The sequence below is a fragment of the Protopterus annectens genome, chromosome 6.part1 (genome assembly GCF_019279795.1).
Source record: "Protopterus annectens isolate FY-2018-M chromosome 6.part1, PAN1.0, whole genome shotgun sequence".
Lineage (NCBI taxonomy): Eukaryota > Metazoa > Chordata > Ceratodontiformes > Protopteridae > Protopterus > Protopterus annectens.
Genome location: NC_056738.1, coordinates 64750456 through 64767897, shown reverse-complemented (window position 1 = coordinate 64767897; position 17442 = coordinate 64750456). Strand labels below are relative to the sequence as shown.

The following is a 17442-nucleotide window of genomic DNA, read 5'->3' as shown; positions in this document are numbered from 1 at the left end:
ATTCAGATTGTTCACTGTCTGTTTTTAGTTTACCATTGCTCTTTTGGTGATACAATCCTACAATTTCTTCCTAAATACATGCCAAAGTTACATGCAGCTGATCCTCTTAGTATATAGAAGCATCCTTCCTGATATGTTCCTGGATGCCCTATCTCTCTGTGTTCCTGTAACCACACCATCCTTTTAACCTGCAATTCATTATTGTCTTCTTCTTAACCCTGCTACAATACAACTCAGAAAGGATTTCAAAGTATACAACTATTAAATAGTGTCTTTGTTAAGTACAGTATGCTCAAAACAACAAATACAGATGTGTGGATATGTGTATGTGTTATCACTGCTTATAGAAGCATACAGATACTTATAAACCATTCTTTTGTCTTGTAGTTAGTTACAATAAAGGAATTCAGTTAGACTATAATGCAGAAAGAAACAATAGTCTCTAGTTCTTATTTTGAGGTTGTCAAACTAAATACATTTAATAAAATAACTACTTAGGACAGAGAACAGGTTAATAACACAGTGCATTTATAATACACAATTCGACTTATTGTACAATTACTTACTGGTGATCCTGGTTCACCAATTCCAGGAGGCCCCACTGGGCCAACTCTTCCTTGTGGACCAATGTCACCCTGAAAAGAAACAATAATTAGAGAATTAATTTATATGCACAGGTTAATAAATCTGTTTATTACAATTTTTAACCAGGAATCCATCCAAAGGCATCCAGCACAGAAATCCCATGAACCTGAAGCTGCCAGTTGGTTACCCACTTCAGAACTGTGGCCCTTCATTAGATACCCTAAATAATGCATCCAGACAAAGGCTATTAGTCTAGAGATGAGACTGATAGCAATGTGAAGCGCAATCTTCTTATCCAAAGTGGCATCATACTAGCATGCCTCAACACTTGCATAGAAGAGGTCAGCCAGCCATGATGTGTCTCCAGTCCTCCAGCCTACTCATATACACATACATTTTCACACTAACACACATATCTTATGAGGTCACTCCTTTCATTTTTGTCATAGGTTCTCCATAACAGTAACAAAAGGTGTTTTGTCTTTCTTGTCCTCACATAGCTTTCCATAGTCTATGTCCTTTCTCAAACTGATGCCCCTGGTTTCACAGACAGAATTCCACTATTCCAGTAACTGTGCTATTCCAGTAACTTCTAAACCTGCACCACCAACACCCACATATAGCAACACTAAGTCCACATATGCAGAGGCCCTTAACTGTAACCTGCCCAAGCAACAAAGACCTCTGAAGCTGAAACGCAAACAAACACCAATCACAACCAATGTGTCACATAGTTCACAACACCAGTGTGCCACCCAGTAACAGCCCCTAAGGCAAGACAATGTACCTAACACTTTAGTCATAGGTGACTCTATAGTCCGGCACACTGATGTCCCTCTCACCAGGTTGAATAAGGAGAAAGTTACAGTCAGCTGCCTGTCGGGTGCCAGGATCCGCCACATAACGCATGCACTCAAGTCACTCCACAACAAGTACAAATATGACTCTGTCATTGTCCATGTTGGAGTGAATGACTTGAGACGTACCTCCCTGGACTACATGAAAAGAGACATGGAAGAGCTCTTTGGATCATGTGGCCCAGGCAGGTATGACCCTAGCCCTGAGTAGCATCCTGCCTTCGCCCAGAATGATACCACAATATAAGGATAAAATGATTGACTTCAACAATTGGCTAAGCTTATGGTGTCATTCAAAGGGGATCCAGTATCTGTCTGCCTGGGATGACATGATTGACAGACCACGATGCTTTGCCAGAGATGGTCTGCACCTGTCGCCCCTGGGATTCAGGTTACTGGCTAAGGTTCTTGCCACCCCTATAGTGCCTTTTTTAGGCAAACTTCAAAGGACAAAACCACCACCATAACAGGTACAAGCATGCAAAATCTGAAGGTAATGCTACTCAATGCTAGAAGTCTAAACCTCAAAATGCACTCTCTCGAGGCACTCCTAAAAATGGAGAACATCGATATCTGTGCAGTAACTGAGACCTGGTTCAAGGCTCCAGAGAGCACCCCTGCAATGCCAGGCTACAACTCTTACCACACTTTTCGGCCACCAAACCAGGACCGAAACACTAAAGGTGGAGGAGTGTCAATATTCACCAAGGATATTCACACCACCAGGCTAGTTGGCCAACACAATGTGTCTGAAATTCTCCAAGTGCAACTAACACTAGGTAAGACTGCAATCCAAATTGTAGCTTGCTACAGATCCCCCACCAAACCCCAAGATTCTCACTACACCTTTCTAAACATACTGGAAAATATTAAGATAGAACCAAACACCCTAATACTGGGTGATTTTAACTACCCTGCCATTAACTGGGAAAACTACTCATGTCCCAACACCTTTGCGCAACGGTTCTTAGAATTCATAAATTCCAACGCCCTGGATCAACTAATCCATAGTCCCACCAGGGGTTCCAATATCCTAGACCTGGTCATTACCAACATGGGAAATCAATGCTCCATACCTATGGTCACCCCCTCATTAGTCAGGTCTGACCATAAGCTAATCACCCTTAACATCCACATCCCACCCCCAACCCCCCAGTAAAGAAACCACCATAAAAAACTTCTCTAAAGCCAACTTCATGCTACTCAAGTCAGAAGTGACAAACTTCATGACACCCATGCAGACGGGAACTGAAAGTTCAACTGCTGAATCCTACACTACGGCACTGTACGAGCACATCCACTCATGCATGAATCGTGCCATCCCAAATAGAACCAAAATGCTCTCATCCAAAAAGGAAGCCAATCTGGTGGTCCCCTGCCATAAACAAACTTTACAACAAAAGGAAGAAACTTTTGCAGAAAAGAGGAAAATCCCAGGATGCAAAAACTCCCTTACTAGCCTCAGTAAGAAACTGAGATGCCTCATAAAATCCTCCAAAGCTAGTTACGAAAATAAAATTGCCAAAGATTCCAAAGACAACCAGAAAGCATTCTATAATTATGTCAAGAATCTAAATGGCAATGCTCAGATCTGCTCTGAGCTAAAACAGAATGGCATTAAATATACTGATCCGAAGGATATTGCCAATATCCTGGCAGATCGATTCAGTGCCAACTTCACCCCACTTTCACCCCCTAAATGGCCCATCTCAATACCGGAAGATTGCCAAATTCCAGTAATAACGGCCACACAGGTACAAAACGCACTCTCTAAAGCCAAGAATACAGCATCCATGGGACCAGATGACATCCCGGGCTGTGTACTACATGAACTACAATATGAACTGGCACCTCACCTAAGTGTCATGTTTAATCATAGCCTCACCTCAGGTTTCGTGCCCACTGAGTGGCGCAGAGCTATAGTTATCCCAATCCACAAGGGGATCCACCTTGGATCCTGGAAACTACCGTCCCATCAGTCTGACAAGCCTTATCTGCAAGGCCATGGAGCGTATTATCATGGAACTTATAAACAAAGACATTGGCAACCTTCAAACACTGGACCCCACCCAGTTTGGGTTTGTGAAGGGCCGATCTTGTCTCCTGAACCTGATTGACTTCTTTGAATCAGTCTCCAGAGCCATGGACAAGGGTAAGGTGGTCCACACAGCCTATCTAGACCTTGCCAAGGCCTTTGACACCATCCCCCACTCTGGAATCATAGATAAACTTACTAAGTTGGGCATTAATCCCTATGTCACCCAATGGGTTGCTAAATGGCTTACTGATAGAACCCACACTGTAAAAGTAGCAGACTCCAAATCCAGCTCCAGACAAGTGACAAGTGGAGTACCTCAGGGTTCAGTCCTGGGGCCGCTCTTGTTAGACATCTACTTCTCTGAAGTACAGGTCAACACTAAGGGACTCTGGCTAACAAAGTTTGCAGATGACTGCAAACTGGGAGCCATTATTGAATCCCCAAATGATGTGGATACTCTACAAAAGGGCCTTACAGAAACAGATGCTTGGTGCCAGAGCCATGGGCTCAAGCTCAATGCCAAGAAATGTATTGTTATCCCCTTTGGGAAAAACATGTATCCATGAATTACCATATAGGTGGCAGTACACTAAACACAGAAAGTGTGATAAGAGACTTAGGGACACAGGTGGACAGTGGTCTCACCTTCGATAACCACATCGCCACAACAGTCAGGAAATCCTTCTATGTGGCACACCTCATCACAAAGGGCTTTTCATCCAGAAAAAAGGAGGTCATTGTCCCACTGTACTCATCCCTCATTAGACCCATTATAGAATACAATGCCCCATTTGGTATGTACCTCTCAAGACATCTGCAACAACTGGAAAGGCCTCAGAAATACCTCACTAAAAGAATCACAGGCCTAAAGCAGATGCCCTGTGCTGACCGCCTTAAAAAACTCCAGCTATACTCTGTCGCATATCGTCTACTCAGTGGCGATCTCTGCTTAACATACAAGGCCATGTCAAACCCAGAGCTGTTGGACATACTACACTTAAAGAAATCCCAATCCCTCAGAGCTACACGCTCCAGGGATCTAAACCTTGTCATCACAATAAACAAAACATGTTGGAGGGATAGGTTCCTGACCCAGAGACTCCCCAGACTCTGGAATAGATTGCCCATACATGTCAAGCAGAGTGCCTCTTTGGACCTCTTCAAGAGGAACCTTGACAATTGGATGGGAGAAAGGAAATTCACCCCAGGGATCACGTCAGTCGCCCTGCTAGACAGGGGTCCAGGAAAGTAAATAATGTGGGAAGAAATATTCAGGGAATTGTTATGGCTAGGCTTGTATAGGCCCTAGGGCTGATAGCCTAGTACTAACCTATGAACCTATGAACCTATGGTAAGGCAAGATTATTTATCCTTTTCACAGGTTACCTAGTCATTAGATGTTTAAACTAAGCCTGTGTCCAGGTTAGGAGGAAATATATCTGTTTTCTAAAAATATATATTTTTAGTAAGAATTTTGTTTCTTCATTAAAGCACTTTTCATTCTATTCAACAGATTCAGGAAAAAATATATAAACACATATATTCCCCAAGAATAGAGGGCTTTATTCTAAATCCCCACTTGCACAGCACACCCATGAATGAAGAAATGACCAGAGACTATATTGCATGCATTTTAGTATACAAATATTCATAAATATTGACTAACTGGGGTTATGCATTGTCATGCGCATCCCTTGCTTCATGGTTTACAAAGGTTCCAAGATGTGTCCAGGAATGCAGTTATGAAATAAAACTACATAAATACAGGTGAATGAATATGTAGTTTCATGTGGAAAATGTAGTGGATTCCTATTCTGTGTATTACTTTAGATCCACAAGTCCACTGAAGAGCCATTGGGTTGATCAAAGGTCTCTGTGAAAGACACTGAAAGTTAACGTGTAGGAATATTACTTTTTTTCTTTGTGTAATCTTATGTTACTGCATCACCTTTCTGTATTAGGGATGCAAGGTACTTTCTAGCACAAATTAGGACTATTAAGTGGAAACAAAGCTTGTATTGGGCAGTGGTTGATGTCAAGTCAGTATACACTTCATTTCTGCACAAGTTAGGTTTGTGTTGTTGTCATGAATTTTCAGTAATGGTCTCCATGCTGGCTTTGTTTTGAATTTGCTTCACTTATATCTCTACCATTAATTATTTTGTTTTCAATGGAAAGATTTATTTACAAAAAAAGAGTAGAGTAATGGGTGCATGTTTTGCACCTATACATGCCAATATTTTTTAAGCCGATTTTAATCTGTCTAACCACATTCTCTTTATCAGATGTATCTTATATACTAATGATCTCATGTTTACATCTAAAGATAATATGGATTGATTTTCATAAATTTTTTGAACACCAGCAAGATAATCAAAGGGGATTCTCCTTTATTACAGAGGTAGCTAAAAAGGCAAGTTTCCTATTAGGGTGTACGTTTAGTAGATGGCATGAGTGAGTTGATATTACCACACAAATGGCAGCTACTTTTTTACTGACAAAATGTCAACACCCCCTCACCTCTTGAGTGCAATACAATGTAGTGAGGGCCTGACAGCTAAAAGGAATACCACCAGAGAGACTAATTATGAACTTATAAAGGACCATTTATTTTTGAAATTAGTCCACTAAGGTTATAGTGAATATTTGTTAGTTGAAAGTAAAAAAAAAATCAGTTGCATGTATAAAAAGAAATATCACATTGAGAGATGTAAGTCAGGCAACTTCAGGAAAAGAACATTCTTTACTTTGTATCCATTTACAGTGATTTCTCTTCTAATTTGTGGGACTTTATTTTAAGAACTGGTATATTTTGGAGTGATTTTAAGTGTATTTCACTGCAAAGATTGGTGTTCCCATACAAAACAGCATGGAATATTCATTACATTGTGCCTTGTAACTGACGGGAATCCATTTCAGAGATGATTCTGTGACATATAAATGTATAAAATGGAGTCCATGTCAATAAGATATAAAAATCTATTAAGGGTTTTAAACACTAGTTAAATGTGAGATGTGACTGCTCAGCTTCTAATGCCAGAATGATACACGGGTAAAACCTTTAGAGAAATTAAGCCTCTCAGGGATGTGGGAAATCATTCTCCTGTTATTGCAGTACCACAACATGTGAACTGTATACATTGTATACATTGTAGTGCTGCTGAAATTTTACAATGTGTAATTTTGTAAGTGGTCCCAATAAGTAGGGACAGAGATGTAGATGCACAACTTTTATATATGGAATCTGACCAATTTTGAAATGTGGAACATTGCTTGTGAGGAGATTAAATTATGAAATAATCTAGGGTATGTTAATATAAAAAGCGATGCATAGAGAGTCTCCTTTACGTTTCATTAACTTATTGTTTCTAATTGAAACTTATTGTTTCAAATTGAAAGTACATGACTACATTATCTTAATTATTATCTCTGTTTATAATTGGTTAAGGATCAATATCATCTTTATAAGGAATAAATTGAGGATGTCAGAGTTCTAAGTACAATACATTTTAAAAGTCAATTCATGTTAGACTGTTTATCACTGAATGTTTTGTATAAGTTAGGATTGAGATGGTGCTCAATGAAAGACAATAATATTTATCTTAATGATGGTTTAAGGAACCCCCCCCAAATACAAAAGGGGGTAGTGCAGCAAGCAAATAGTAACATTTGTCGTTCTCTCACAGGGGAGATTTAAATCTCTTTTCTGCAAGGATACATGTGAAAGGAAGCTTGATAAGTACACCAGCAATTCAAAATACACAATGTAGTGATTAATATGGTCCTTTTATGATCATTCCTAGTCTGTATGATGTTACTAACAACTATGATTTTCAGCTAAGAAGCTTGTCCGCAGGGAGATCATTACCAAGCTGTTAAGGGGAAGACTATCTGTAAAACAAAACGACAATAAACAAATAAATAAATAAATAAATAAATAAATAAATAGAAACACTATATTTCAATAAATTTTAAATTAAAAACACTTATCAACGAAAAAATTATTAACTACTGTCAGGATTCCTGACAATGATCACATTCTGCTCTATCAAATTAAATATAAGAAATGAGTAGATGACAATTTCTGAAATATAATGCAGTACAGTAAATGGCTATATTGGATGGTAGGGTGGCGGGTAATGGAGAAAGGGGGAAAAAAACAAGTTATACACCTGTGCTGTATAAGTGTCATGGACCTTGGGTTTGAGGATATACACTTGTGCTACACCACAAGAAAATTATCTCTTTCCTGGTATAGCTTTATAATACATTATATAATTAACATTTAATCTCTGAAGGCAATATTTAATATACTGGACTATCTATGGTCTTACAAATTCTGACTCTTTTTGACACTAGTCAAACAGTTTTGGAAAAACTGCTGACAGAACTAAAGATTAATCAGGTATTTAGGTGGCTCAAACTAAACAAACCTCTCGACCGACACTAATGGCTTTTCTGTTATTTTTGTACAGACAATTGATTTAATTGCTAGCTACATACCTGCATAAATTGTGTTAACATATTTAAATCAATTGCAGTACTTTATAGAATGCAAATTCATTCTGATTCTTGAGATGAACAAAAACTCTACATCTTTGCTGGGGTCCTGACATATCTCATTGCGTAAACAATAGGCTAAGATACTTGATAAACCATTTATGAGCAACACAAGGTCTATATCTCCCTGCTTATCAAATGACAAGTTGGCTTTGCCAAGAAAACAAATCTAGTGGACATAACTGGAGTGTCTGAAATGCAGTCTTTGGCTCTACTGGGACAATACATATATGGCAGTTGGTTTTGTGGAATGCACAGAAGGCATTTTACTAGCATGCATTGGTGCAATATGTTTGAAGTATTGAAGGTAATGAGTTACATAACTCACTGCTGACTTGTGTTTAGAAACTTATGTGGGTTAGAAGTTTACACAGGAACTCCTCTGCCCATGTCAAATCAGTATTCTACAATGAATTTTCAAATGATATTTGGCACAAGGCAGGAATGTCCATTATTTAATTTATTAATAGTATCCTTAATTGCTACATTTAATGACTCTGCTGAACATGATACATGGGAGAGAGATCTGTGACCAAGAGTAGTGGCATTATTATTTCTGCTAAGCAATCCTGTATAATTTCTAACTGATGCCCTTCAAATTACTTTGTAACCTGGATAGCCTTTCCAGTTATACACTGAATCTCTGTAAAAAAAGTTTTACTCTGTTAAACAGATGTTGAGCAGAACTTAAATCTAGGGCATAGAGAGCTGAGGGAATGGTTCAAAAATGTAAGGTCCAGATGATAAAGGAAATGACCTACTACAGTAAAAAAATCTGGACTTCACAAAAAGAGTGAATCTAAAAAGTGGCTAGAATTTTCTCCTTTCTCTTCTTTCAAGGATTATTTATTTATTTATTTATTTATCATTGTTTATTGGAAAAATCTGACTAGGCAAAACCCATTTTCAGCACAGGTTCATGCAGAAAAGCTCCAGCAGATACATTTAAGTTACTCATGATTTGGAAACTATGTCTGTAATGGCAGCCTCCCAGGGCCCTGTTTGTAATTGTTTCATCACCCAAGCCCCTTGTCAGAGATTTGGAATGCAAGGCTAGGTTTAAAAGCACACATGTATGAACCTATGAATCTATGACAAAATGATTTTTTTTACAAATATACATTACATAGATAGTTCTTAAGAAATCTAGATACAAACAGGTAATTGTTCTGCAGTGACACTATACAGAGATAAACAGTTGTTTATTTTGTGGTGGTATTATACATGATATTAAATTCAAAGTATAAAACATTTAGTATGTAAACAGTTCATGTGCAATATATGTGAGAAGCAGACATTAGATATGATTTATAAGACATGGGTAAGGTGGGTTACAGTATGGATGTTAGGAATAAATAAAAGTGAGGTAAACAGTGTGAAACATTATTTGGTAGGTAGATCATAGTTAAAGCTAGAAGAAGGAAAGAGGAATTGTGCAGCTGATGAGAAAAGGATACTGGGGTTAAAATACTAGGGCACATGATGACAAAGAACCTGGTTATAAGACAGTGGTAGAGGGATATTTGATGGAGATGGATAACGTGGGAAGGTCAGAAAGAAATTGAAATGTAAAGCAGGGTTTAAGATAGGAAAGAAGTGAAGGAGAAGTGGCAGAAAGGTAAGTTGAATAGAGGAGGACAGAGGTTATAAAAGGGATAGGGACTATGAACTGACAAGGAAAATGGAGTTACACAGGTGAGAAGCATGTACATGACCACATAGGTGCTGTTTACACATTACCTGATGTCTTCATTATCTGCTTTCAGTACTGTAAGATACAGTATTCCAGCCTGGCTGAAAACTATGCTTCACACCCTAATGTTATCTAAAGCTTCTGGTGGTCTCAGGAAAAAGGAATATTCAAACAGACAGACGGTATGCCCTTTAGAAATGTCAGTCTGTTCTAGGTAGTAAACAATACATTTTATGCAAGTTATTATTCAGTTTTCATCCAGAGTATAGAGGACATGCCAGAGAATGGCAGGTTAAATGCACAGACTATGTAGACTGCTCATCCTTAAATCAGGTACATTGGATATTTATTTAAAAGGAGAAATCAAGCTGTGAATCTTCTTCAAATCAAATACTTCACCTCTCTCTCTCTCTCTCTCTCTCTCATGGTAATTCTAAGATCATAAGATATGTTGCCTGTTCTGACATTTGACATTTGGTTTGAAAAACTACTTATAAATTGCAGGACAACCGGTACTAGCATGGCAGAGTGGGAACAGGAACTATGGTGGAGTGGGCCACTGGGTTAAACCTGGCTATATCATATTTAATATAGTTTCCTTCTTCTTTCTCATTTTTTCATGTGCATCCTCACAAACAAACCTCTGTGTATGCAAGCTAGACACCTGGTCCTGTATAACTGTGCATACATGTGACCTTAGTACAACATGGCTATAAGGTAGATGAAACTCAATATTACAGGGTGGAAGATTTGGGATAGGGACAGCCACCTAGTCACAGGATGCTTGTTAAATATCTTTGCGTGCATACACATTTTTGTACCTAAACATTGCTTATTCTACCTTTTCTTTTATTCCCTCAGAAATATTCTTATCAAACAATTTTAATCAAACTGCTACAAAATAAACATACATCATTTTTTTTATTAAAGTTTATTAAGTTAAAAAAGTAATGTTTTCAAGATTGATTTATTCTTGAGTTGAAACATATGATGCATTATTCAGAAAACTGAAGAAACCTGTATTATCCAGAGGAATGCTTCAAATTCATGAGAAATGTGATATATTAAACTAGGATGCATGTTTTCATGTTTGAATTATGAGGTCATTCCGATACAAATTTGTTAGAAAAGTCAACCACAAGCATCAGCAGGGTGAATAAGGTCAAACTGAGTTGAAATGCTTGACAAAAAAAATATTTGCGAGTGACTTAATATGAAGTAAGCAAATAATCAGAGGAACAGTTTGATTCAGAAGGGAGGATCTGGAGGAACTTTAATTACCCCATACAAATTCTTATGAATTAGAGTCAAGTCAAGCTTGTTTAGGTTTATAGGTTGCTGGAGACTAAGGGACCACAAAAGCAATAGCCTGTTAAAAGGGCTTGAGAGATAACGTAGAATGTTCAGGGACTGAATAAAACAAAATATGATGAAAAATGGAACTAATCGTATCTTTAGCTACCTAATTAGAAAATGTTCTATCAATAATGTAGAATGGGGATTTTGCCACTAGGGAACCTTGCACCACTTTTTCCCTGAAAACAGCTCAGTGCATATGATATGGTCTGTAGACAAGCCCATTTACCCAGTAAACAAATATTTAAGTAACTAAAATGTTATAAAAATATGCTGTTGCAGTATAAAAATGTGCTAATAGCATGAAAAAACAGGATAAGTCTGCTATATTCTGCTGTCTTGAGGATGTCAGTATAAAGTCAGGGGCCACAGAGAGCAATTTCTTTTTGGCAAATAAAGTACAAGACATGATAGATCTCCTCATAGCCAGCATTACTAAAAGGGAGATTGAACTGCTAGTGCAGAAGGAAACTAGCAGTAAACTCCAGTGATAACAGCTACTTACATGATTAATATGACAGTGAACATCTTAGGATGCTCGCACCACACTTCCACTAAGGTTCATAGGTTGGTACTAGACTATTGGCCCTAGGGCCTATACAAGCCTAGCCATAACAATTCCCTGGCTATTTCTTCCCACAGTATTTACTCCCCTGGACCCCTGTCTAGCAGGGTGACTGACGTGATCCCCAGGGTGAATTTCCTATCTCCCATTCAATCATCAAAGTTCCTTTTGAAGAGGGCCAAAGAGGCGCTCTGCTTGACATGTATGGGCAGTATATTCCAGAGTCTGGGGAGTCTCTGGGTCAGGAACCTCTCCCACCAGCTTGTTTTGTTCATTGTGGTGACAAGGTTTAGATCCCTGGAGCGTGTGTCTCTGAGGGATTGGGATTTCTTTAAGTTTAGCATGTCCAACAGCTCTGGGTTTGACATGGCCTTGTATGTTAAGCAGAGATCACCGCTGAGTAGACGATATGTGACAGAGTATAGGTGGAGTTTTTTTAGATGGTCAGCATAGGGCATCTGCTTTAGGCCTGTGATTCTTTTAGTGAGGTATTTCTGTGCCCTTTCCAGTTGTTGCAGATGTCTTGAGAGATACATACCAAATGGGGCATTGTATTCTATAATGGGTCTAATGGGGGATGAGTACAGTGGGACAATGACCTCCTTTTATCTGGATAAAAAGCCATTAGTGATGAGGTGTGCTACAGAGAACGATTTCCTGACTGTTGTGGCAATGTGGTTATCGAAGGTGAGAACACTGTCCACCTGTGTCCCTAAGTCTCTTATCACACTTTCGGTGTTTAGTGTACTGCCACCTATGTGGTAATTCACGGGCACATGTTTTTTCCCAAAGGGGATAACTATACATTTCTTGGCATTGAGCTTGAGCCCACGGCTCTGGCACCAAGCATCTGTTTCTGTAAGGCCATTTTGTATAATATCCACATCATATGGTGATTCAATAATGGCTCCCGGTTTGCAGTCATCTGCGAACTTTGTTAGCCAGAGTCTCTTAGTGTTGGCCTGTACTTCAGAGAAGTAGATGCCAAACAAGAGCGGTCTCAGGACTGAACCCTGAGGTACTCCAGTTGTCACTTGTCTGGAGCTGGATTTGGAGTTGACTACTTATACAGTGTGGGTTCTGTCAGTAAGCCAGTTGGCAACACATCGAGTGACGTAGGGATTAATGCCCAGCTTAGTAAGTTTATCTATGATTCCAGAGTGGAGGATGGTGTCAAAGTTGGAAATATCCAGCACAAAGCTCCACTAACAGCATTACTCTGTAAAGACAGTAGTCCCATTGCTTCAGAAAAGCCTGCCATTCATTGATTTGTACTGTACTAATTTCTACAGAGTAGAGCAAAAGATTGCAGGAGGTTTTCACAATATAGAACAGCCAGATTTGAATATATCAGAGATTTTTTGATAAAAAATACCATATAGCAGTAACCCTCTATTATCACAATTACTTTATTCCATCTTTTAGCTTGCATTTGCACTTCATCAAGCAATGGCAATTACCTTTGGACCAGGAAGTCCGATTCCAATATCTCCTTGTGGACCAGGTAATCCAGGGAGACCTCTGTCACCCTAAAAGATGCATAAAAAAGACACAAAAATTAATTTGACGTATAACAACACTAATCTAAAATCAGAAAACTATAAATATATTTATAGTTTCAGAGAACTCTACTAATATTTATTAATTGGATGGTTCATTGATTGATTTATTAGTTATTATATTCAGGTTGGCCCTACTGGGTACAACCCTATTTGAGAGAAAAACTGAGGAGAAAAACCCCAGACAAACAGAAAAAATCCATATATTACACACAGTTTCATAAACAGATAGCAGAATTTAATAAGTAGAAATAGACAAATAAGTGAGTGCAGAGATTTAGCAGTACAGTGTACATACATATTAAATTAATAGTCACATGATTGAATGTGACACATTTTAAATTACAAAAGGAAGGATACGCATGCATTAGTTGTATTGTGATTGAAGGCAATAAACATTCATAAGAAATACTGTAGATGATTGTCTTAACTATTTACTAATGATTGAAAAAGGTCTTAGAACCAGTTCAGCTAACTAGTTAACAAATACTAAAATAAAAAAAATAATATTCATTCAAAACTTTAACTTGATGCTGAGAGTGAAATCCGTGAAAATCATGTGATAGGGGGTCCTTATTAGCAATCACATAGCTTAAGAAAAAGAATCCAGTTAATGATAATAATTGTCATTACATGGATAGATATGCAATTTTATTGTTAATAGCATTAGATAAACTAAATAATGCAAAGTAAAATTCATTAAATAAGTGACAGATATCACATAGCAGGAAGCATGGACACTGATTCCTTGATGAAATGGGTAAAATAACAGATGACAGGAAACAACACAGTATACTAAATCCTGGCTAAATGTTAATTCCAAGTTACAGGTATAGAATGAGACTATAGCAATAAAACACGCCTGGGTGTGGGTACTGTTGGATTTACCCACGGTTGGAGTGGCCAAACAAAGACAATTGTGGGTAAATCCAGCATTACCCACACCCGGGCGTGGGTTATTGCTATTATACAATGACATTATTTAAGAAAAAAAATAATTACTTTTCTTAAATAATGGCATTGTATAATGCCTCCTTGCTGCCCTTATGTAGCTGTCTGGTATTCTGCTGCAGTTCTGATGTACTGCGCATGCGTATGCTTATGCAGTACATCAGAGCTGTGGGCAAAAGCAACGGAGAAAGCAAGATCTCAGTTGCGTTTTACAAACTGTCTCGCTACTTTAAAGGAGTTTAACATAGCGAGACAGCTTTAAAAAAAGCAATGGAGAATCTCCATTGCTTTTTTTAAAACTGTCTCGCTATGTTAAACCCATTTATCATAGCGAGACAGTTTTGAAAAAAGCAACGGAGAAAGCAAGATCTCCATTGCTTTTTAAAGTGTCTCGCTGTGGTAAATCGGTTTAACATAGAGAGACAGCTTTAAAAAAAGCAACGGAGATGCTCCGCTGCTTTTTTTAAAGCTGTCTCGCTATGTTAAACTCGTTTAACATAGCATGACAGGTTGTAAAAAGCAACGGAGATCTTGCGTTCTCCATTGCTGTAAAAAAAAAAAAAAAAAGAGTTATACTAATGGAAAAAGTCCGGGCGACCGGACCTTTTTCCATTACTATAACTCTGATTATACAATGTGCATGCTGACCAATTAGCGTGCACGTTTTGGAATATTAATGGGGGGTCGTTGTATAATATAAAATAACTTATATACATAAGCAACTTCAAACTTTTGACAGGGTGAAGAATTAGTACAGTAATTTTAAACGGTTTTCTTGAATTAAGGAAGGCCCAACTCTTGGTCTTACCTACAATGGCAGAGTATTCCAGCAAACAGGTAATTATAATTTAGGTGATCTGGCTACTCTACAAGGCACAGATTTAGGTATCCTTAACTGACAAAGGGACATATGTCACACAAGTTGCTGTATGATACATGGCCATATAAGCATTCTAGTCAGACTGTGTCAAGGATATTTGTAAACAAGTTTATGGTTAAACACAAGCTTTTCAAACAGCAACATTAACAGTTCTGAGTCTGCACTAGTAGCATAGAGGAATAAAACTCTGACTATTGCTCAGGTAAATTGAGTTCAAAAAGGACTCAGGTGCTTGATGGCATAATCAGAATGGGAAATGTGTTTTCAGGCACATGTGTAAGCTGATTTTCCTCTTGGAGAGCAGGGAAACAAATGCATAGTGTCTCCGGTATGTGAGTAGGATAGGCTTGATGATGTCACTCCTTTGTGAAACTGAGGGGCAAGGCAGCACAGGTGTCAAATGCATGCTCCAACCATGGGCTGTCACTAAGTAGGCACAAGGGCTAGTTAGAAGAAAAAATAAAAAATCCCGAACCACCTCTGATGGCTACATACATGGTCACCTCTCAGCTGACTCTTATTCACAGTGACTGGGGAATGAATGGGATGATTGGACAATAGGCAGCTGATGAATGGTAGTCAATGAGAGAAAAGACAACTAAAACATGCTTTATTTTGTTACTTTTTACCTCTGCAAACACCAGGCATGCTAGGTAAAAGACTGGCTCTTGCTATTATGTGCTATTCTACTGATGCATGCTGAAGGCTTACCCAATATAATGCTCCAAGTTTTTAATTCAACTTTTTAACAGTTATGTCAGTATGTTCTTTGAAATTAATGCAGTTTTGTGTAATGCAAATAGTAACCTTAACGATGTAGCCTTATAAGAGTCAATATCTGCAAGCATTTCCTCCAGAAAAGTGGCTGCAATCAATTTGCTTGAGCCATTTTATCTTATTTTACATAGCCTCCTTTAAAATATAGTGATAATATAATTCAAAGGAAACAAAATAAAAATCTGTGTTCATCAAAAATACAAACAGCATTTTACCTTTTTAATTCCTTCTCACTTTTTTTTTTCACACATTTCTACATAATATGTAGCATTTAATACTGTAGTTATTACATTGGTGCTCTATCGCACTAGAAAACATGCAGATCATTATACGGATTCCTTCCATAGCTGTGACTGTAGTAAAATATTTTACAAAATAACTCCTCCAATTACAATTATGGCATTTACAAGTATTGTTCGTTATTTCATATTGTTATAAACAATACTAACATCCTACAGTCAGTATACAATGTCTACTATGTTAGCTCAAACAGCATGAGCTTTAAACACAGTACCATACATGTTTTGGTGTAAAACTCAGTAACTTCAGTTAAGTGTATTGACTACACATATATAGTCACCTTTATTAGGTTTTCTTACAAAAAATTAATTAAAAAAGACATTTTTGAAGAGGACATTTTTCCAAGAAAATATAAACTTGAGTAAGTGCAGCTCAAATAACTCAAGTTCATGCCAATACAGCTAGAACAAGGTATGGTAAACCACACACAACAAATAATCACTTATTCATCTGGGCAGTCCTACTGGGCATTATTGTACATTATACCATGACCCCCCCCAAAACGTGCACGCTGATTGGCCAGCGTGCACATTGTAAATCGAGTTATACTAATGGAAAAAGGTCCGGTCGCCCAGACTTTTTTCCATTAGTATAACTCTACTTTTAAAACACTGTCTCACTATGTTAAATGGGTTTAACATAGCGAGACAGCTTTAAAATAAGCAACAGAGATCTCCGTTGCTTATTTTAAAGCTGTCTCGCTATGCTAAACCCATTTAACATAGAACGAGATTTTAAAAAACAGCAGTGAAAGCAAGATCTCCGTTGCTTTTTTATTTTCGCTATGTTAAATGGGTTTAACATGGCGAGACAGTTTAAAATAAGCAACGGACATCTCCGTTGCTTATTTTAAACTGTCTCGCTATGTTAAACCCATTTAACATAGCAAAATAAAAAGCAACGGAGATCTTGCTTTCTCCGCTGCTTTTGCCACAGCTCTGATGTACTGCGCAGGCGCAGTACATCAGAATTGCCACGGATGCCAGACATCTGCGGAAGGGCAGTAAACAGGCATTATACTATGCCATTATTTAAGAAAAGTAATAGTTTCTTTTCTTAAATAATGTCATGGTATAATAGCAATAGCCCACTTCTGGGTGTGGGTAATGCTGTATTTACCCACGGTTGGCTTTGTTTGGTCCCTCGGGCATCGCCCTCGGGACCAAACCACGCCAACCGTCAGTAAATCCAGCATTACCCACACCCAGGCGTGGGTTATTGCGATAACATTCTCTAAGGTCATGTGGTTTCAGCTAGATCATCACATGTACTAAACACCCTAACCTTTAGACTCCTCATTGGTATATACTGTCCACCTGTA

General features: G+C 38.1%; 1 protein-coding gene across 1 annotated transcript in view; it reads right to left on the bottom strand.

Annotated features, from left to right (window-relative positions):
- The window catches only part of COL28A1 (collagen type XXVIII alpha 1 chain), a 914882-nt gene that overhangs the window by 491397 nt on the left and 406043 nt on the right, over positions 1-17442 (bottom strand). Inside the window, exons 12-13 of the mRNA XM_044075485.1 lie at positions 13115-13183; positions 567-635 (exon numbers count right to left, since the gene is read on the bottom strand). Of these exons, the coding sequence (XP_043931420.1) occupies positions 567-635; positions 13115-13183 (138 nt within the window). The remainder of the gene's footprint in view (positions 1-566; positions 636-13114; positions 13184-17442) is intronic.